The sequence below is a fragment of the Macrobrachium nipponense genome, chromosome 15 (assembly GCF_015104395.2).
Source record: "Macrobrachium nipponense isolate FS-2020 chromosome 15, ASM1510439v2, whole genome shotgun sequence".
NCBI lineage: Eukaryota > Metazoa > Arthropoda > Malacostraca > Decapoda > Palaemonidae > Macrobrachium > Macrobrachium nipponense.
The window spans coordinates 2,075,023-2,098,795 of record NC_087208.1 but is presented as its reverse complement, the minus strand read 5'-3'; the positions used below and the strand labels follow the sequence as shown (position 1 = coordinate 2,098,795).

Here is a 23,773-nt window from a genome sequence, read left to right as displayed (position 1 = left end):
CTCGCAATCCTGAGTTGGCCAAGTAATCCTTTCCACGAAGGAATGCGTTCGGCTTAGAACCACCGAGCAAATAAAAGATATGCTTTCGAGCAAAAATTATATTTAAGCGAAACGAATTTCGGTAAATATAAAAGCTTAAATGGTGTTGTTGTGACAACCACCATAAGTATATAAAATTGAAACTGGAAACTCCTGGGAGGTTGCAGGCAACCCGGGTTGCAGTTTCAATTAGAATACTTTTCGTCTAAGTCGCAATCCGTAGAATAACCAGGATAATGCGCCTACCCCTCGGACCATTCAAACTGCTTAGCAGAATCATGTCGCGAGGTTAATATACGTAGTTAAATATTTGTAGGATTCTGAACAACGATCTCCATCCTAAATTCTTTCCTTCAAGAAAACAAAATAAGGATTGGAGATTGACCACCTTCGTTCTCTATTAAAGAGAGTGGAAGGAGAAGTCTTCCTCGAAGGAAAGCTTCAATGGTGAACAGAATACTAAGACGATAGTTCCAGCCAAACTGGATATTCCCGTCCGTTCTTCTCTATTCCAGGTTGGTCGCCTACTGTGAGATAGTCTTCTTTCAGCAGCAGTCTTCTTCCTAATGCTAGAAATTCCAGGAATTCGAGCATAGGCGAGGTTCCCGATTATCGTTTGTAACATATCGGGGATTCTCGTCTCGCTCACTTTGGACCGTGGTCTCGCCTAAGTGTTTGGAGATCGTAAGAAACTCTAACACTCTGAATGCGCTAGAAATTCCGTAGAATTCTAAGCAGTCTGCGAAACCCCCACCGAATTCGTCAAACGATATCGGCTGGTGGTCCTCTCGATTCCCGTAGAAATCGAGAATGGGGCAGGATCCCTCCTGAACGACCGGGGCTTACGTCAGGTAGGACCCGAAGGTCCCCCCTGGTAGCGCAGTCCCCAACGTGGGATCCTACAGAGAAATCTCTGTAGGATCCTTCCCCTTTCCCTCGTAGCCGTAAGGAGAGAGGGAATGGGGGAGGAATTGGATACTCGCTCGCCTTCCCAGTGGAACTAGCAGTTGGAGAAGAGTAGGAGCAGCCATCGCCTTGCGGCGATGGCCTCTCAGTCTGGGAAAACGTATCGTCAGGAGAAAACGTTTTCCCGAGGAGGGTTACGAACTCTCACTGTAGGTAAGGGTCTGCCGCCACTGTTGAACGTCGTCTGGGTGGGGCTGATCGACACCTGACAGGAGAGAGCCGATACCGTCCTCCGACTCATTCCAGTCCTCGTCGAGGTCGAAACCTCTCAGGAGGACCGAAGGAGTATTTAAATACGGTGTCCGAAGACACGTAGAAACGCGCTGTCGCAGTAGAGGAGGTGGAAGTAGCTTGATCGACCGGCCAGAACTGAGAGAGCCTTCTTGTCCGGAGACGAGAGACTCTGGTTCAAGACAGAATCGGCAAGCTCCGATCGCGGCAAACCCACCGTCGGTTTGGGTTCCCTCTCGGGCCCCAAAACGACTCGAGCAGAGACATGGCTCTGCTGGTGGGAGCGGCGATCCTTCCCCCCGGTCGTTGTGCTGACGAATCAGTGCAATAACCTGGGTAAAGTTACTCTGAATCTCGTTAAGTTACAGCGTCTTGAGGAGTAGGACCGTCCAGTCCCTCCAACAAGAGCAGCTCCCAGGACCCTCCTCCTTCAGAAGAAGGGCCAGCAACAGATCCCTGACGGTTGCCTCCAATCACTTGCGCGTACGTCCTGGTTGGTCCTAAGACCAACCTGGCACGTGCGGCGTCGTGACGGGATCGTGAGCGGCGCATCTCTCACGATCACTCCTATATACCTCGCTCTTCCTGGCGTATGCCGAGGAAGTTGAAGGTATCGGAGAGACAGAACTGACGCTACCCCCTCTCCCCCTGACGGTCGCCTCCAATCACTTGCGCGTACGTCCTGGTTGGTCCTAAGACCATACGTGGCACGTGCGGCGTCGTGACGGGATCGTGAGCGGCGCACCTCTCACGATCACTCCTAGCTACCTCGCTCTTCCCGGTGTAGCCCGAGGAAGTTGAAGGTAGTGGAGAGACAGACCTGACGCTCGCTCGCTGGCAGGACCAGCGTACTGGGGGGCTGCAGCCGATCACCAACCCGCGGTGGGGATCGATCTGCAGGCCTGGCCGTGCCGCTCACCTGTGGCGAGCGGCTCGACTGAGAACGTCGACGCTGATTTCGTCTAGCGTCAGGCGAGCTGTTGCTGGTTACCGTACTCCGCCCGGTCCCGATCCCGATGGGAGCGGCGTCAGGTGACCTGCTAGGCTCGTTGTCGCGGTGAGACCGGCGAGCGTCCTCTCGGAGCGTCGAGCCGCTGGTACCAGCCGTGGCTGGTACCGACGACCGCGGGGACCCCTTCCTCGCCTCAACCCGTGGCTGGTCAGCGACCGTCACGTCAACCCGAGCAGCCAGCTGGTCGCTGCGAGAGCGTCCACTGGCCTAGCGAGAGTCGTCTGCACGACACTCGCCAGTCTTCTGCTCCGCGCTTCGGTCTTGGCGGCGAGCGAGCTCGAGTGTCAAGACTTTGGCTGGACGGTCTCCCGCAGGAGACCGTCCACTCGGTACTTCTCGCTAACGAGAAGCCGAGGCGGATCCTGGTTTAGCGGCAGAACCGCTAAAACCAGGCGAGGAAGTGCCAGCCGAAGCTGGTACTCCTCTGGTCCCCGTCTTCTTCTCCTTGGTAGAAGAAAAGACGGGCCCTGTTCCCGAGGGAGCAGGAGGACCAGCAGAAGAGCTCCCCGAATCGCCGGAGCGAGACGGGCCCTTAGAAGGTCCCGAAGGAGCCTTCTTAGGGGGGAAAACCCGGGTTACCAGCTGGTCGCTGCAAGAGCGGCCGCTGGCCTGGCAAGAGTCACCTGAGCGTCTCTCACCCCAGCCGCCTTCTGCTCCGTGCCGCTCTTGGCGCCGAGCGAACTCTGGCGCCGAAACTTGGCTGCACGGTCTCCCGAGGGAGAACGTACACTCGGGATCTCTCGCGAACGAGAGACCGAGCCGGAACCTGGCGTAGCGGCATCGCCGCTAGCACCAGGCGAGGAAGTACCAGAGCTAACCGATACTCCTCTGGTCCCCGTCTATCTCTTCCTTACGGAAGGGGAGACGGGCCCCGCTCCCGAAGGAGCAGGAGGACCAGCAGGAGGACCAGCAGAAGGACCCCCCGTCCCACCGGGGTGGGACGGGCCCTTAGAAGTTCCCGAAGGAGACTTCTTAGGGGGGAAGGCAGCCTTCTTCTTCTTCGGCTTATGGGCCTTAGAAGTCGAAGGGGAAGAGGCAGCAGCAGACGATGAAGACGAAGATGACCCTCTTCTCCTCTTCCTCGTCAGCTCTCGCAGGACAGTCGTCAGGTCCTCCATCCAGGAGGGAGCCGGGGCAGTTGCCGAAGCAACAGGGCCCGACTGCACCTGTCCGGAAGGACCTGGGACTGGGGAAGACACACCGTGGGCAGGACCAGCATGGACAGGCACAGGAATCAGGAGCGACAGGAACAGCAACCAGCTCAGGAGCGGCAGGAACAGCGGCAGCGGTAGACCCAGAAGGGACAGCCAAGCCAACAGCGGGAATCACATCAGCGGCAGGTACGGCAGGCCCAGCGATCGCCTCGTAGAATCATCGGCAGCCAGCGGAACCTGGGTCCTGGCGGCCGGTCCAGGGGCGAGCTGCTGGAACAGCGGAAGTCTGGGGCAGGCAACACGAAGAAAACAGGCGGCGGCGGCAACCCCACCTCGGTACGGCTGCGGCCCTAGTAGCGGCAGACGGCGTCATCGACACAGCATGGGGAAGTGTAAGGACCAGGAGGGGGGGGGAGCAGCATAAGCGGCCGTGGTAGTAGTGGAGACCGCCCCAGACCTCGCTAGACGCTGCAGCAGCCCGTGGATGCTAGGCACGCCCTGCCTCCGCGTTGGTCCATACCTGTCCAAGGTCGTCTCCCACGGATGTAGCACCTGCGGTAACATAGATAGATTAGTAAGAGGGGTTCCCTCACGCATGGGGGGAGACATGCCCCACCCCGAACGCAAGGAAGACCCCAAATACAAAATACAACGAAGAAGCTGAGCGGGGGGCAGGAAGGAAGACGAAGAATCGGATACCAAGGGAGTCGCGGGAGAGCTTTCCGACGACTTCCTGCAGACCTTCGCTTCCCTACCCCCGCACAGCAGTGAAAAGTAATATGAAAATGAAACAGAATACTGCCCTTGCGATTCACTTCATAGAACTTAAAGGGGAAAAGATCAATTCCGGGTAAGAACGGAAACTTGATCCAATAATATGATGCTATCATAAAATATATATGAAAATGAAACAGAATACTGCACTTGCGATTCCATTTCACATAAAAAAATCGTAAGGATCAATTCCCGGGTAAGAACGAAAATTGATCCAAATTAAATTTCATGCAAATAAATAAATGAAAATGAAAAGAATATTGCAATTGCGAATCCACTTTCATTGCATTCTATTATACAAAATTAAAAGGCTCGTGCCGAGCGACACACACACTCGGTAACGAACGCACAGGGCAAACTATAATGAAAAGAGTACTTACATTTTTCAATTACACACTTTCGCCCAAAATACATGACTCGGCGCGAGCGCGCCCGCCCTCGGCACCGAGGCATAATTCAAGGGTTCAATTCATGAAAAGAGGAAATCGCCGCATCTACGGCGATAACTCCATGTTGGTTCATAATTAAGTAATGAAAATGAAAACAGTGTACTTACAGTTTCATTTTCAAGTCAAACAAACCATTAGTAGAAAACACAATATAAACAAAGCATACGACGATGAAGCGGGCAGAGAGCGATGACGAACACGTCCTTCACACCCGCGGCCGAAAGCAAAAGTGATTTGTTTACCTCCCAGTCGCGCGGCGCGCGACTGTCGGACAAGCAGTTAACTACCATTCTCCCCTTGTTCGAAGCTTACGACCGTTCCAGCTGCCGCTAGCTACTTCCTATTGTTAAAGGACCGATGGTTTGTATTACGTATCGGAACAAAGGACCGAAGGTTTGTATGCCGTGTCGGAACAAATTTAAGGAAAGACTCGTAGCACAGTCCTGGAGGGTGTTACATGCTGATCACAGTAAGTAAATGCCTATAAAGTGCTGCTGTTAGTGAATCTAAGGCCAATGGTGGCCGTTTTGAAAAATTCAGAAAGAGAACAGGCATACTTGTGTGCCTACTTCAGTGATTAAGGACATGTTTGCAAAGTGGAGTGATGTAGAAGATTTTGTGGAGTTATCATCCCAACAAAGATGATGTAATCGGTGTCTCCAATATCTTTAATGACAATGCTGCGTTCCACTTTAGGTGAATTTTAAAGTCAATCAAGCCAGAGAAAACCCCTTGGAATTAGGCAAAAACAAGGTTGCCTCATCATACAAGCTGATCCAGGCGAAGAGGGAGCTGAAAGGGAGAAAAATGCTAGTTACCAGAACAATAAATACTTTATTAATGAAGCATAAGCCCACGTAGGTTGCTCCTGCTCTACAATTCATTTAATGAAATTGACGACGGAGCTACATTTGGCTGCTCTTGTCTGAAGTTGAGGGCTTCTTCAATGAGTCTCAAATGTTATCCAGACGTTACTTATCGGGTCTAAAGCAGTCCTGCGCCGCAAGCACATTCACACTAGATGAATGAGCTGCATAAGCCAAATTGGCAGACGGAGGAGCAGAAAGGGGAGAATTTGGCAAAAAAGATCCCTCTGACACTGGAGAACACTTTGATAAGGGTCGAATAACCTCTGAACGTTTCTTAGTAGATGAAGATTTAGTAACAAGTGCACAACTAGAATGGGAATGCTTCAATGACAACACAGGCTTGGAGCGCTCAGCTTGTACTATGCGCTCAACTGCCTCTGTATGCTCTGGGTCTATCATACCTACAAAACTGACTGGGTGCTCGACTGATGTAGAGCCCCCAGCACCACGCACTATACGTTCATCCCCCACTTCACACATTACTGACCCTGGATGACTTTCCAGCTGCTGTCCACCGAGTCCTGGGACTACACAGGCTTGGATGAGGAACCAACTGCCCATGGGCAAACCCCACTGACCTCCCTTGGACATTCAGCTTTCCTCCTCCCTGGGGAAGGGGTCTCACAGGGACCTAGGCCTAGGAGTGCTGGTGGGACGAGCAGTCACCCCTTCCACTGTCACATCACTTGCACCAATACCACTGATACTTGAACAATCCACAATTATCTTCATAGACACAAGTTGGGAAACTGATCCGGCTAGAAAACTGAACTTCTTATCTACCCTGGTTTCTAGACTGGCAGTCACAGGAGTCGAAGGGATAGGTACATAAGGAGAATGCGATAGCCTACCTCAGCCTTGGCAGCCGCCTTCCTCTCTCTCTACCCCTAGCTAAATGAGAAAGTAAAGTCTTCCACTTCTCCTGATCCCAGTCCCCATATTCTTTGCAATTAAGGTCAGGAGAACAAGCTTGTCCCCTGCAAGAACTACAAATAGTGTGGCTGTCATACTTGGCAGAAGTCAGACAAGTCTTGCAGCCTTTGCTACAATACTTAATAATATGAGTACTTGAGTCTGACATGATGAGTCAATACTGGGAATCCAAAATCCACCTAAGCTAAGAAATAGCACTACTAAATTACAGAGCACTTCACCAAAAGCCGGTGAACATCCAACCGGTGAACCAAAACAAAAGCTACCCAAACAATGTACACTTGATGAGTGGCATGAGAGAATTGGGCTCTTTAGCTAGTTGTACATATGGGTGGGGTCAGTTACCTACTCTAAAACAATAGTGTGCTACCATGTGTTTTTAATCATAACCTGCCGTGAAAGTTAGGAACTTATAGCAATGTAACTACTTGGTAAGTTACTTATATATAAAATAATTCCATTATGCCCATTTTTGTTTACATACTACTACGTGTACTCAATAAAACTACAATATTTTTATAAATATTTTACTGTTTTAAAATATACTGATTTTGCATAATGCAAGTGGTATATCATATTTATTTTGCTCTAACTATAGTACCAAAGTTTAAAAAAATCTTACCAAGATGAGCATACAGTTTAGAAAGGACTCTTGCTGGCTGCACCTCAATTGGAGATACTTCTGATATAGTTTGTACATGTATATCAAGAGCTGCTAACTTGCTCTGAATTGATGAATCTTCTGCAAGAACCACTACCTGCACAACAACATCAGGTTTCTTTTCACTTCCTAAGCGACGATTAAGAGGGTCAAGTTCACCACAGGCCAAAAATTTCTGTAAGTAAAAATATGGCTACCTGTTAACATAAAGTTTACGTGGTCTGAATAAAGCAGTCAACCTTGTGAATCTCTACATTATGTCTTATTCATTCTACAGGGGTTTTGTACTTGAGGAAAGAACGTGAAAGGGTTAAAATATTTCTACTGCATAAAACCTTGACATCAAACCTCAAAACAGTTACTGACATATGTAACTATATCATTAACACTGCCCTGGACAATTATATGCAAGAATGAACAAGTAGAATAAAAAAAGAAAGAAAGACAAGATGGGAAGAATAAAATTTCACTAGGGGAAAGATTGTTATGCTTGCAACACTAATGTGACTGTCAGTGCCAAAGCTCCCTACCAAGACTACAACTATCCTGATGGCTTAAATATCATTGAAAATATCACACAGCTTTTAACACAGAAACAATCTAATTCTAAAACACTTTAACAGTTTCTATGAAAGGTTTTGGTTCAAGGCTGTGGCACCATGACCAAAAATTCTTCGAAAAGCTTTTCCATGAATACAAAATCACTCAATAAAATACTTACATCCTGTAGAAGTCTCCCTAGAATGTACAAAGACTGAGCCCACATGAAGGGCAATTTTCCACAGGCCTTTCGTTCCTGAGAACCAGGATTCTGATATTCAGCTTCTACACTTTCCTCTGGGACTGTATATATTTCAGGTATTAACCTCAATCCATCTTCAGTTGTAACACACAACTGAGGAAAAAAATACAAGAGAAATTTTATCAAAGCACAAAAATGATACAATTTAACAAGTAAAGAAACTAGACAACTGACAACAATAGCTGGTATAATAATATCATAAAGAACAACGATATACATTCCAAAATTACAACATACTACAATAACCCTAAAACTGAATGAATACAATATACTGATCAGAGTAATATTAACTACTGAGGTGATAAATTGTCATACAACTGTGGTACAATACAAATAACAAAAGGTTATCACATGACAAGGTTTTCTCGCTATTTCTATATAAACAGTATACTTTGTATTGCTATACTAAGTTCTTTTTACTCTCTAAACCAAAATCATTCAGTTTTTACTTTAAATTTCTCTAGCAATTTGAAGTAGCAAGATTAAAAAAAAACTAGTCATTTTTTAAATAATTTTTTTAATAATTCATAAAACTGCAGAAAGTACTACTCAACTAACCAGACTTCCTTACTTATCAGCTATATCATGAGGATTATATTTTGGATTACTGTAGTATATATATACTGAATTTTGTGGATTAGTCTCTTGAATTCAATAAGTGTAAAATGCACTCAAGTTCAGGATAAAAATTATGTGGAAATACTTTCAGCTTTGGGATTTCATGTATGTTCAACCATTGGCTAAACTGAAAGTTTATCAGATTTTGTTCCCAATCAGAAGGCCAGATAACTGAAGCATATAAGCTGAGGTGTTACTGTATCTTCTTCACATCCAATAACTATGACAAAACCATCTGAGAGAATATGAGAGATAAAAGTACGAAAATGATCTTTATATGCTTTCCAAAACTAATCTGGAAAAAATCTAGTTCATGCTGATGTAATAAAGAGTAAAGTATTTTCAACAGGACAATTATTTCTCGTAATAAGATAAATGTCAACACAAAAACCTATCTACAGCAGCAGATATCCCCAGGTTCAGCCTAAAAAAAAAAAAAAAAAAAAAAAAAAAAAAAAAAAACCTAAAAAAAAAAAAAAAAAAAAAAAAAAAAAAAAAAAAAAAAAAAAAAAAATGAGAGGCTCCCTTTCCACATATATGAATTTGCACCTGGGTCTCTGAGGCATCTGGTGATGAAAAATGGTCATTTTCTAAGTATCTGTTATTTGATAGACACCTGCAGTTTTGTTCCTCAAAATTTATGACTTATAACACTCATTATAAATCATTAAATCATTCCAACCTTTAATTCTTTGTCTTAGTATCACTTCCATATTAATTAGCATGGTATTTACTGTTACTGTCACCTTGTTCACCTTTTTATTTAGTATATGTATGTACTATATACACTTACCAGCCTGATCTTTAAAGGCAGACATACCTGTCAGCAGCTACTTTCAGTACTGTACAGTGATCTCTGAACAGCCAGGAGGTCACTTGTTTTTTCCAGTTTAAAGAGTTTCCTAGTGATCTTTTAGTTCATTTACTTACATATTTCAGTCTGCCACACCTTTATATTTGATATATATTTTGGGGTTGGTCTGCTTAGGTGAATCTATTATTTTCAGTTATCTAATTACTACAGTATCTTGGGAATTCAGTTGGTTTAGTTAGAGTTTAGCTTAGTAGTTATGTCTGCAAACAAACCAGTTACATAATGATTATTGCAGCTGTATCATAAATGTTATGTTTGGCATTTTTGCTAGTAAAGTTTTGCTAATTGTCTATTCAGCCTTTTATATTCTGATAAGCCCTGCAAGAGTTCCATGGCCAATATCAAGAGGGAAGCCCCTTAGCTTTGTATCATAGCTTATAGCAGAATGCTTGACTGGCCCTTGCTGAACATGCAATGAAACTCTTCTGCTGGGATGTTTATTCTTAGAAGAGACTAGTCTTCAAGGTTTTCATTCCAGGAACTCACTAAGAATTACCACCAATGGGAATTCTGAAGTTTCAACAATTACCTCACTGCAACAAAGCCTCTTTCAATAACTAGGCATCATAGATTTTTAATTTTTAGATCCAAGTTTTACCTCCAAATTGTCCTTTGCTAGCACAAAGATCAACCCCTGTTTCCAGAGACTCCTGAAACTATACTCAAGGACATAGCTCCTAAGATGGAGACCATTGGGCAAACTCTGATGCCCTGATTAATTCAAGAGTTTTGCCCCTTCTTGAAGTCCATTCAAAGAGCTTTTATAAAACTAGTTAATGACTTCACATGCTTGAGCCACTCTTCCAAGGCTACAGGTACTAGCCAGGGGTTTCCCACCAGCAGTAAAAAAAGTTTGGGAACCACAAATTCAGACTGCAAAGAGAATGAGTCGTTTACTCCAGAGGTGCTGGGGAATTTGGATTCATATTCATATACGTATGTGTAACAGGAGACACTTCTACTTCTTGAGTGTGTTTGGAGACAAAACCTACTGAAAATAAGGCTATTCGTATAAAGTAAAGGGGTTTGGCGAGAAAAAATAAACTTATCTTAAACATCAGATTATTCTTTCGCAGAACATAAAGACCCTTCAATAATACTGCTTTGTACAAAAATGATATTGTTATGATACAATAAAGTTTTATACATACTTACCTGGCAGATATATACATAGCTATTACTCCGTCATCCGACAGAAATTCGAATTTCGCGGCACACGCGGCAGGTAGGTCAGGTGATCTACCCCCCCGCCCCCCCGCCGCTGGGTGGCGGGAATAGGAACCATACCCGTTTTCTAATTCATATTTTTTCTTCCAGCTGTCTCCTGAGGGGAGGCTGGGTGGGCCATTTAATTGTATATATCTGCCAGGTAAGTATGTATAAAACTTTATTGTATCATAACAATATCATTTTTATACATTCAACTTACCTGTCAGATATATACATAGCTGATTCACACCATTGGTGGAGGGTAAAAGACAGCTATTACTGAATAGACAGGTAAAACAACATACGTTGTAGGTAATAAATAAATAAAACCTTGGTTCCTATGTGTTTAGACGAAGGGTCGACTTCCTAGCTATTGCTAGTAGTCTGCTTCGTCTCAAGAGCCTCAGCGAGGATGTGACCTATGGCTAAGAGTTCTTGTAGATCTGTCAATGGGGTCTTATCCACTTACTTGACAGAATCTAGTGGTCATTTGTCAATGGGGTCTTATCCACTTACATGACAATACACCAATGCCTATTGGCATAATTTAAGGAGCACAACACCGATCCCGATCACCTGATCCTAACACGAGGGTTTGTGCTTTATTTGAAAAGAGCTATCCCCAAACTCATTTCAAATAACCCCAGAAAACAATAATACACGTTATGTTTAAAATTCAAAAAAAAAAAAAATTTTTAATTCACTAGTTACAAGGATCAGTGTCGGCTCCCTATCCCAGCAACGCATCCGTGGACACGTATAACAAAGAGAGAAGGATCTCTCATAGGCCCACTTGATCTCCTTCGTGCAAAGAGAAGTCAACACAGAGTTGCATCTCCCGTTATACAGCTAATATGACTCTCACGACATATTGTTATGGAAAGAACAAGAATTGTTAAAAGCTCGCACTTCAAGCGCTTTTAATTCTTAGCTGTTTGAAGGAAACGTCAAGTTACTCAAGAAGTGCTTTAGAGATTCCACTCTTCCAAAGAAGACCAGGGCTTTCTTTGCAACAGATCTCTTCTGGATGAAGCTCAGAGCCTGGCTTGCGCCTGGCTGGCGCCTCGCGCCTGCCTGGCGCCTCGCGCCTGGCTGGCGCCTCGCGCCTGGCTGGCGCCTCGCGCCTGGCTGGAGCCTCGCGCCTGACTGGCGCCTCGCGCCTGACTGGCGCGCGCCGACTGGCGCCTCGCCCCTGACTGGCGCCTCGCGCTCGCGCCCTGGCTGGAGCCTCGCGCCTGGCTGGAGCCTCGCGCCTGCCTGGCGTCTCGCGCCTGCCTGGCGTCTCGCACCTGCCTGGCGCCTCGCGTCTGGCTGGTGCTTCGCTTGCCTGGCGCCTCACGCCTGGCTGGCTCCTCGCGCCTGGCTGACTTCTCCCCACTTGCTGGAGATTCGAGCTTGTTAAGAGTCTCGATGAAAACTGGCGATGTCCACCTCAGACACTTTATTTGCCTGATTTATTCGCCTCTAGCGCATCTGCGCCAGATTGGAGGCCTACTCCTTCTCCTCATCAGACAATGACAGTGTTTATTTGGACTGTCTTGCTCTGGCGTCTTTACACCTGTTTGGCATTTGGCGCCTGATTGGCGCTACATTGTCCGAAAGTCTGAACATCCACAATCGTTTATCAGGAGAAAGGAAAAGGGTGGAAGAAATTCTTTCACTTTGAGCTTATGGCCTCTGCAACAAGGGGAGGTAATTTTAGTCGGCTACATCCAGTAGACAATAGGAAATCTAATAGTCCGAGAGACCAGTCTTCCTCCGAGGAGGATCATACTTGATACTTCAGTTGCTAACGAGCACTCTTCCTACATGTTGACGAGTTCTCTCGTTGCAAAATCTTCCCTATCCTTGCACGAAGGCAGGGAAAGAGCCTGGAAGTTTAAGGAGACTCTGAGCTGAAATTGGGAGGATTCCCGATTTCTAGCTCTTTAAATATATCTCTTTGAACCTTCTGGGAAGTAGTTTTGAGCCCTCATCGTATTCCAAAGACTCTGTCAGCAAACGTTTAAACCTTATCTTCTTTTGTAGATAACGTAAATACATTGCCTGGACAACAAATCCTTTATCTGAAAGCGTTGATCCAGGAATAAAAGGTTATAGTTCTTTTGCCAAACATACCATGCTGGCAGGAACCCATTGCCGAGTCTTTCTAGAATTTGATTCCAGATTCCAAGCCCAAAAATCTCACTCGTCCTTTGGTCGATTAGTACCAAGAGAAACATTGATGAGGAGCAGTTCCATCTTGTCAGAACACGGAATCTGAGGCCCAAATAGGATCCCATTGTAACTATAAGATCTCCAAGTCTTGTCGTATAGAGGTATTGTGTAAGATCCCGAAGATCTTAATGCTCTGCTATCTCCAATTCCCTTTATAGAGACAGAGTATAGCCTTTTACTGCGTTCTTTGATAGCAGATATATACAAAGGTAATTCTTCCCTCTGGAAGGGAAGAAAAAACCGCTATGTGGTTCACAGAGGTATCGGAAGAGGACAGTTTCCTTATTCCCTCAAGCACGATCTGCAGTAATTATATATCTTATCCATGACTACTGTCATTTACCTTGAAACATCCTCTCATTCATGTCCACTTCTGGTCAGTCTGCACGCAGACAGACTCAGAGTGGAGAGGTTGTTAAGGTCCATTTAAAATAGATGTTGAAAGAATATTCAGACTGTCTTGGAAAAGACTTCCAAAACCTGCTGTGAGAAGAACGTGACCTCTGAGAATCCAACCTCTCTAAGTCTAAAATGAGGCATAACATATATCCTCTCTTTCTTTGACGCCCTTTGTCTTACATTCTGTAAAGAGTTTATCTTTTGGGGAGGGGAAAAAGACTAAATTTTATTCCCCTTTCTATAACATAAAGATGGCGTATATTGCTACCTCTCTCTTATATTCTTTCTTCCTGTCCTCGTGCCTGGGCAACGAGAGAATGGAAAAATTCTATCATCGTTATTCTGCAAAACAAATTATTATTATCCTATTCTCCTACTAACTGATCCAGGATCGAGGAGAATCATTCAAGATTCCTATCCATAGGACATCAGGCCGTAATGTACGGTTCAGATACTTGAAAGAGCCTCTCACCCAATACTGAGAGCTCCTACGAGTCTTTTCCAGTACCAAAACATTACAAGGTCTCCCTTGTTATATGTTTACATAGGAGTAGGATAATATACCATCCTGTTAATAACAATGAAAGAGGAGAAAGAGGAGCTGCATGGTTCAAGGGACTAGCCGAAACGTGCAATAAAAAAGGGGTTGCCAAGGTCTTTCTAAAACCTGCACCCAGCTTAACTTATGAGTCCGATATATTTTCTATCACTTGTCTCATAAGGTTGAGGAAAGCGAGAGACACCTAAAGATATCAGTTCTCTTCACCATGTAAAGGTCTATAAAGCAGAAGAACCCACTTATCCTGACAAGTACTACGTTCGCCTGTGCGATATCTAGAATAATGTCAGTAGAGGGTTGATCTGGCAAAAAGTGTTTCTCCCAAAACAACTCCTCTTGCCAGGAAAGAAGTCGCTCACGCGACCACTATATTACTTGACATGAGAAGTCTGTTCTTGTTAGAGACTTCCGCAATTTCAGTTAATCCTGACAAGGGCCACAGCCGCCTGTGCGACAACTTGTGTCCCTGTCAGGAAAAAACTGATCTTGTGTCAGTTCTCAAAGAGGAAACTCTTGGAAAGTCTATCTCCAAATACTGAGAAATTGGAGATCCTGATGTCTTGCGCCTGGCTGGCGCTTCGCGCCTGGCTGACGCCTCGCGCCTGGCTGGCGCCTCGCGCCTGGCTGGCGCTCGCGCCTGGTTGGCGCCTATCGCCTGGTTAAAGCCTGGCTGGAGCCTTTATGGCCTATTACTTGCAACCTTGGTCAGGAAATCTCGATATCAAAATAAGAAGAGGTGCTGTAAGAATCCTATAATTCTACAGTACTTCCATACATGGATGTTTCTTCTCAATTTTCCTCTAACACGAGTATATCGGAAGGGGAATTATTCTTTCCTCGGTTAATTCTTCCGTATCCCCCCCCAACCTTTTTTCCTGAACGAGAAGGACCACTCCAGTGCGAGGGACTGAGTAACTTCCCAGCTCTATGTAGGAAAGCATAATTTGCTCTAAGGTATATCTATTAACTAATTATTTTCTAGTTAGAGCCAGGTGTCTGGCTGGTGCTTATGATTCCTTATGGCATGGTTTGAGGAAAAGGAAGCAGTCTACAGGAAGACTGTTCGTCTTCTTCTTGCTAAGAGATCTATGAAGAAGACTTCTCGCAGGTTCTCACAACTCTTTGCAATAAATGTTAGACATACTTTAACAGTTATTATCGTCGATCGAGGTTCTCACGGACTCGCAAATTCTTGCATTGCTTTTATTTAATAACTCGCTCAAACGAGAAATATTTTGGATGGTGCTCTAGGCTTATTGCACCAAGCTGGCGCAATTTGCGCCAGGGTGGCGCAACTTGCGCCAGGGTGGCGCATCTGCGCCAGGCTGCGCCTCCTACATAATTATCTTTATGTTATGTGCCAGAACATCTGTGTCTTTATGGTACCCGACATCCTTTCATATGTTAATTACGTTCTTATTATGAAAAACTTTTATATACGTAGTATAATCCATTCAGGGAAACCATTTCCCACTAAAAGAATGTTTCCCATCCGACTCATACAACTTCTGCGCAATATCCGATTCTAAATACGGTTGTGTCCTTTCTCAAAAGACTTAACCATACCGTAGTCTTGAAGTGAATCTCTATTACATCTCTCTTCTCACTAAGTATGTATTCTAATAAGTCATGCTTTCGTAAGTATGAGTGCATTAAATAATATCATGTTCTGCTGCATTAGAATCCTTTAATCTTGCTACCTACGGTAAACAGCATTGAAAGGTTGTAATATCCTTCTTATTGAAAGATTCCTAACAAAAGGCAGACAATATTTTATTTATGATAGCTTCAGTATTCCCTCAATCCGAGGCTAAGACCACGATTGTAGGGAAGAGATACGGTTAGTTATCCCATTCCGCAGGAGAGAGAGCTGTAAACGACCTCTCACGACTGAGAACAAGATGGTACTGCGACTGCGTTGGTCTTCAAAGCGAAAGCAGTCTGGCCTTCCCTTTCCAGAGTTGCCAGTTACTCCATTAAATAAAGGAATCTTATAAATTATTATCGAACTTCAGGAAGTTTTTATATAAGCATAATTAGCTAACGAGACTTCGACAAGTCTTAAGAAACTAAATAGGTGTCGTCTAAAAAAAAAATTCTTTTAAACCTATTCCTTCCTAGGAAAGTCCTAGAAGGGTACTGGTAATTCATGGAAACCTCTTCTAACACGAAGAAAAATGTTCTATCCTACTCTCAATCCACCAATAAAGATATGCTTCTCCGATCACTTCTCGAAGACACGATAGCATCATATAACTCATACTCTAGCGTAATAGAATCCTCTATAATACTGTTACATTAAGGTAAACCGTATTAATTTAGGAAATTTTGTAAGGGTTTCACTTGACCATTATAGCATAAATTTCGGTATGTGTCTATGCCTTGCCATACCGTAGTCCTAAGGCGATTTGTCCTAAGCATGGTAGGAGCCTAGAATGCTTAAAGTCATACATATATGCGCTATCACTCACGAGATCCATATAATTTCATTCGATTGACAAACAATCTAAATCGTTCTCATCATAATAGATTTATATCTAAAAATGCACCGATGGGGAATCTTATGTTGAAATAACAATTTCATACCCCCATGGGATAGCGCTCTCGTCTAGTTGCGAAAAAAAAGTTCGAACAATGACTTTATCACAAAAGTTATCGAATGATCTCTAATATTAGAAGGCGCTAAATCGTCGCCTGATTCCGAAAGGTGGATCGATTAATGTCATTCTCATTTTGAATAATTCTACCAGAAGGCATTATACGAGGATCTTCGCCAATTTCATTCATTTGAAGTTCTTCTATCCATCGAGGAACCGTAGGCATAAAAAGGGAGAAACACTGTTTTAGGATGCCTTTCCAATGGCTATCCATGGCAGTCTGGGACGCTCTACAGAACCTGCCGAGGGGACGCCTGACCGGTGGGGATTCTCTGAAACCTCCTTACGGTTTTCGACATTCCTTCTCCTCTGGGCTTGTGAGCTTGGAAGAGGTCTAGACCTGAGAGCGAGACAGAGCCGATCAGACGCACCCTCCATTGTAATGGGGGAACACTATATTCACTTCTTACGTTCTAAGAGTTCGCATTTGAACTATATCCAAAGTCTACAATTTGCAAATATGATATTGTAGATTCTGCGGAGTAAGAAGGTGATGAGGATGCAACAACTACTAGTACTGTTACTACTATAATTGCTCGTTAACACAAGAGCTAATAAAGCTTCTAAAGGATAGTTACTTTTCTGACTTCCCCAACTAGGAAGAAAGATATACATTTCCTCAATCAAACTCTAACACTTATTTGTATTAATGAATAAATATAAGTAATTCCCTTTCATGAAAGAATAAGTAATTCACTTTCGTGAAAGTGGATGAGTGTCTACCGAAAACTCCGGTAGTTACACGTCACTAATCTTCTAAATTTTCAAAGTTAATTTTATCAAAAAATTCTAAAAGTTAACAAAAGCGTATGCCGAACCAAAGATCCATTACTTCCCTGTAAAAGTTAGCCCAGACGATCGATGGCGATGAAACACGAAAATCCATCAGGAGGAACTGCAAACGTTGTTTACATTCCAAGCGACAGAAAAAATATGAATTAGAAAACGGGTATGGTTCCTATTCCCGCCACCCAGCGGCGGGGGGGTAGATCACCTGACCCACCTGCCGCGTGTGCCGCGAAATTCGAATTTCTGTCGGACGACGGAGTAATAGCTATGTATATATCTGACAGGTAAGTTGAATATATAAAAACAAAAAATTAATTTTGAACAGATTTCTAACAAAGTCTCAATTCTTGTTGCTAGGAATTATAAGGAGTATAAAATGCATGACACAATAAAACTAATAAGTTTAATAATTAAATACTAAAGAAAAAACAACACTTAACCTCTTCAAGCTTCTCCGAGTATTGCTTTACGCCTTCTTCATCACCTTGGAAGCAATAGTACAAGACGAGGTAACAGAAAAACAGTGGCCATTCACATTCAATTTTCTCAAAGACTTTCAGTTCCCAAGGCTCATAGTATAATCGATTTGCATCCTGAAACATTCAAGAGTTAACACAATTACTACAATACCTCTGAAGTACCTGTATTTTTAATACTGAAATTTAAGCTGATTAAATTAGATACCAATGCGATCTCACAAACAATTACAATCATATCTAAATTCGTCCACACAATGCAAATGCTAACCTAAAAAATTTTGTTCAGAATGTAAAACAAAAATAATTTGTTATTCATACTCACTTCCTTGGCTGTTTTGTAACCATCCCTGAGGAATCTTTTGCAACCATATTTTCCTTGTAATTTATCAACAATAGTTGCCTTTGTGCTTCTGATGAGGAGAGGGTCATCAACTGCAAATGCTGGAAAGCCAATGACAGAAAGAAGGCCACTGTCTACTTCTTTGCTGTTGCTCTCACGAGGTAACATGGACTGAGGAAAAATAAAAGATAACTGCCATTATTATAGAACTAAAAAGAAACAAGTCATTATAGTTAATGGTAACTGAACAGTTGTTAAAATCATCCAAGATACAATTAGCAACAGAGGAGACATCCAATAGCTTGAGGCTTTTGTCTCATTTCCCAAAAGTAACACTGTAGAAAATATATCTGGTATCAGAATTCCTATTGATATATGCATCAACTCAAAGTTTAAAAATACTGTAAATTGTATTTATAAAAGGACAGTCTTCTGATAATCTAAGTAGCTTATTTTCTTGGAGTTCCATTTTTTACTGTACTTATTACAAATTAATAAATAACAAAAGATTATGAAAACACCACTTCATAGGACCAATATTTGGAATTCTATTCTCCTAAATTTTTAGACCCAAAGCCTTAATCTAATCTTCATTTAAGATTCTAGATGAATCCCTCACCTGAATATACGTATATATATATATATATATATATAAATATATATATATATATATAATCTATATATATATATATTATATATATATATATATATATATATCTCCTCTCTCTCTCTCTCTCTCTCTCTCTCTCCATGACAACAGCTATTGGCTGGAAGGAGCCAATCACACAGCAAGAATTACATACGTATACTGTAAGCATCTTTAGAGGGGGTTCCAATATATTGCAGAATCCCAGTAACTATATGGGTTGTGGTCCTTAACCCTCCCTCATATGGGGATCAACTGTACACATACACACACACACACACACACACACACAAATATATATCCTCTCTAACACAATAAAATACTGACCTGCAAAACTGCTTGACATTTTTGAGCTTCATCAGCTAATACATGAATAACACTTGCTGGACCTCCTCTTGCTCCAAACAGATCTAATTCATTCATGGCTTCTAGAGCAGCCTTTGCCAGGCCTATACTTGATGCATTGAGCTCTGGCAAGCCATGGTTGGTCTTGTCACCACGCTCCCAAATTCCATAATCCTGCAAATTACATAACATATCAATTTACAACATTCTCACACACTATGAATGAAATGATGGCATGCAGCTCTGAGGCTCAATTTCAAATTTAAAAACTATCTCATGAATTGTGTTGCTGTAATGTTCATAATTCCAAAGTATAACTGCTTAACCAACAAACACAGCAATACAGCCAAAAACTATCACAACTAGTGAGTTAATGACCTCTACAATGAAATATCTTGGAAAACTGAGCAATAAACTATTTCTTTGTTACACTTTCAAAGCTTGAAGTCCAATTTCAGTGTGGTCACAAATAAGGGGTCATTAAACAATGAAACAGTTTGAGGTAAAAACTTATGCCTAGTTTCTGAACTCTTAGCCATAACATTTAAAATGTTGTCACAACTCACATCCCAGTTAACTTAAAGACTTGGAACAGTAATAAAAATGTGCTTGGATACATCCATGGAAAACTACATTATAGGGAACTTTTTCTTCCAGAATACAGTACATGTGCAAAAAGCAGTAGCAATGTTGAGACAACAATTTTCTTATGCATTTGAACTAAACATATGAGGCAAAACATATCTAAAGAAACCTGTGTTACCAAAACCAACTGCAGTATAAAAAAAGTATGAGAAAATCATAGGGTTATCAAACATTGAACAAGACTTTGGACACATGTAATATTTAAAGCTTTCATTTACCATAAATATCTAACCTGTTATAAAGAAATGAATGTTACCAATAAGACATTCCTGAAATATGAATAGAACTGCAATTTTTATTACTTCTCCTCTAAAATGTTTTAATAAACAAGATTTGACAATCAATTTGAAATTAACTTACAGGAATGCAGTATGCGGACTCGATGTAAAAAACCAGATTCTGTATAAATGAGACTTCATCTAGATTGAAGACAATCTGCAAGCCTGTAACAGAGTAAGGTCACTTAAAACATATATATGAAATAAATACTCATCAGTCCCAAACAGATGATTAAAATTCATAGTCCTTTAAAATCAAAGCACTTTTAAGAGACTATATGACTTCCAGTTAGAGTAAAATTCCATTCCCAAGCTCAAGTGATAAAGAAACAAAACTACTTCCCAATACTAACCAGAAGCTGTCATCTGAGCCAGCACAAGCAAAAATAGAGATGTTGCATCAATCTGAAGATGACCCCATTCTCCATCTCCAACTACCATTAAGCCTGTTTTGGAAGAGTATTTTGCATGTAAAGAATCAATTGGTGCCTGTGTCTGCTTGAACTTTTCAACCTTTTCCTTCTGTTGCATCATTGCCGTCAGAAGACCCCGCATCAGCTTCACACAGCTCTATGGAAGAGAGAGAGAAATGTCATATGCATACTCTAAGAAAAAGAAGAGCAATCATGAATATGCTCTAAGCAAGTTACTTATTACCAAAATGCACAATATGTAGCTACCCACCAAAGTTCAGGCATTACCTGCTCAAGCTCATAAGTTTTGGCACGATCTTCATCTAAATCAGCATTTTTCTTGTATGCCATAGACAATCCCCATACCGCAAACATGGAGTACAAGTTGTCTCGCACCCATGCGTGTTCATTTTCTTTATTTGTTGGAAGAAGGCCTGTGACAGCATCCTGAAAAATTCATAATTAAAAATTAACACCAATATCAACAGTTTAAGAAGAAATGGGTTCAATCTATTAAAAATAAGACTGATTTTTTTTATACAAGCCTATTACTAGTAGACAGTCTTAAATGTGTGCTAACTTGCTTTACAAAAAAGCTCCAAGACAGGCAGAATTCCTAACTTGTCATTTGAACATCCATGTTCTCAAGTGGTAATAAAAAAATCCCATGTTGTCTTAATTACTGAATAATGACAAATTTTTTATCAATTTGTATTTTTCATAACTAACAAGCCTGAGGTCTTAACATTAGGATAAATAACTTTACTGGAAACCAGTAAAGTTAAAAATTTTTTATGTAAAGGACTATTGGCATCTATGCTTGGTCACGAGTCATGCAGAGCCACCCACATGCCCCTCTTTAACTCGTTACCCCTGTTAGTTATTCTTCCAACCCAGGTTAGTTGTTAGTGGGGTGGTTAGAGGTGGGCCTTTGTATGTTAAGACCTCAGTTTTGTTAGTTATGAAAAATAATAATTGATTAAAAATTTGTCATTTGTTCATATACGCAACAAACCCTCGGTCTTAAGATTAGGATAAACTTACTTTTGGTGGGAGGTAAGTACTATTAACCAACTGGAAGTTTGCCACCTTTGATCAGTTTTCTGAATAACAGTGTTTTAAGAAACAACTGACCAGTATCTCAGAATCTAAGATACAGTGGTCCCCCCATATTCGCAGGGGATGCATACCAGATCCCCCGTGAATAGTTAGAACCCACGAATAGTTGGAACCCCTATAAAAATGCTTAAAACCTCCTATTTTGTTAGTTAAAACTCAAGAAAAACCCACTAAAAATTTTTAAACATGATATTGTTATGATACAATAAAGTTTGTTCATACTTACCTGGCAGATATATATATAGCTGTATTTTCTGAAGTCCGACAGAAATTCAAAAACTTCCGGCACACACAGTGGTCGGCCAGGTGGTTAGTACCCATTCCCGCCGCTGGGAGGCGGGTATCAGGAACCATTCCCATTTTCTATTCATAATTTTTATTTCCACTGTCCCCTGAGGGGAGGTGGGTGGGTACTTAATTATATATATCTGCCAGGTAAGTATGAACAAACTTTATTGTATCATAACAATATCATTTTGTTCATGAAACTTACCTGTCAGATATATATATAGCTGAATCCCACCGTTGGAGGTGGGAAGGGACAGAATAGAAGGATTTTGGGAAACAAATGCATGCAGATGATTTACATCTTGGTTCCACCTGTTAGCATTGCTGGCTTCGTGGTTATTGCCACGTAAGTCTGCTTGTGCTACTAGAGTTGCCAGCGAGATAGAGACCTATATAGCTGGTGCACTCCAGATGATCTGTCAACAGGGGCGAGACAACGACGTGACTAGACCATGTTGACCATACCATGAGGGCTAAGAAGTAAAATAAATATATATATATAAATATATATCACCACCTGACCAACCTAGCCAAAGTTAAGGTGTGTTAACTAAGGCTTAAGAGTTAAGAAGTCACCGTTGTCGGCGACTCAACTACTAAATTAAGAGCTCTTCCTAACCATTTTCTACAGGATAGGATGAGTGGTACTTCTTGCCCCCAAGGTGTCTGCAGACACGTATGGCCCTAGCGAGCAGCAGAGTTGCTTTGCTAAAACATGGTACTCAGGATGTTGCTGAGTGCCATGCTCTGTTGAAATGCTTCCGAGGCCGCGCCCTCACCTCGTGAGCATTCAAATCAAAAGATTTCAAATCTTTGTGCAAACACAATGAAGGAGCTTTTTTTGAAAGAACTCCTTAACAATAAAGCCAGGGTGTTCTTCGATATGGGCAAGTCTGGTCTTTTCGGAACACTGCAGATTGTCCGTACGACTTCGACTTTCTTGAGTTTTATGTAGATAAAACTTGAGAGACCTGACAGGGCACAGGACTCTCTCTGGCTCCTGCCCAATAACTTGTGCCATCCTTGATTCCAAGCTCCTAGCCCAAGAACAAAACGGGTTTCCATTCTTAGGCCACAACGGAAGACTTAGAGAACGCACTGCCTTGTGTTCTCTAATGCCAAACTTCTGACGATGGCTGAAAACCTCACTAACCCTTTCTTTGTCGTATCTAGGGTGGTTAGAAAAAGGCCTTCCTGATCACGTGCAAGAAGTTAACAGGTAGGAGATGTTCGAATGCTTTGACATCAAGAACTTCAGACTATGTCTAAGTTTCATATTGAAAGCTTCGATCTGGACATGCACAGTCAGTCCGTCTGTACTAAAGTCAGGTGACCGACCAGTTGACCAGTCAGACGAATCAAGGACAGCAAGGCTGTACCCTGAAGACCATAAGGCCACTATCTTCGCTGAAGGATGAGTGTCTGGACTGCCTGGGCGATTCAAGCTAAGCAAACCAAAACCTTGGGGGGTGTATCAACGCAACCCAACGTCGTTAGCGAATCAACTCCTGAGCCACTCCTGACTCGAGCTTCTGGTGCCAGGAGAAAGGAGCGAGGAGCAAAAAGGCGATTCAGTCCCGAAGGACCAATGCCTGACAGTCCAACCTGGTCTCATGTTAAAAAAAAAAAAAAAACGATCATCGGGGGTGTATAAACGCAACAGACTTCGTCAACAAGAAACTCAGGGCTACTATATGTCTCCTGATCTCGCACGAGTGTCTGACTCCGAAAAAACAGGTGAGACAAAAAGTAGATGGTGAGCGAGTTTCGAGATTCCACAGAACTCAAAGATCGTGAAGGGCTTTGTTGTTTGACAGAAGCAAATCTCTGAGCCCAAAGGCCGTCAACAACATATTTGCGTATTCTTTAATAGTTGTGACTGCCAGCTTATCCCATTCTTCAAACGGAAAGGGAAGACGGCAATCTTATGCTGTCAAAATCTCGATAGTCTGAACGTAGTCAGACTCAGAGCGGAGAGGTTATAGGTACCTTTCGTGTTAAAGTAGAC

At 42.6% G+C, this 23,773-nt stretch overlaps 1 protein-coding gene across 8 annotated transcripts in view; it reads right to left on the bottom strand.

Annotated features, from left to right (window-relative positions):
- The window catches only part of LOC135226965 (probable phosphorylase b kinase regulatory subunit alpha), a 349,374-nt gene that overhangs the window by 287,851 nt on the left and 37,750 nt on the right, over nt 1–23,773 (bottom strand). For all 8 annotated transcript variants that reach the window (XM_064266663.1, XM_064266662.1, XM_064266664.1 and 5 more), the window contains exons 2-9: nt 20,647–20,805; nt 20,299–20,515; nt 20,028–20,110; nt 19,005–19,196; nt 18,014–18,202; nt 17,653–17,805; nt 7,810–7,983; nt 7,050–7,263 (exon numbers count right to left, since the gene is read on the bottom strand). In XM_064266663.1, the coding sequence (XP_064122733.1) occupies nt 7,050–7,263; nt 7,810–7,983; nt 17,653–17,805; nt 18,014–18,202; nt 19,005–19,196; nt 20,028–20,110; nt 20,299–20,515; nt 20,647–20,805 (1,381 nt within the window). The remainder of the gene's footprint in view (nt 1–7,049; nt 7,264–7,809; nt 7,984–17,652; nt 17,806–18,013; nt 18,203–19,004; nt 19,197–20,027; nt 20,111–20,298; nt 20,516–20,646; nt 20,806–23,773) is intronic.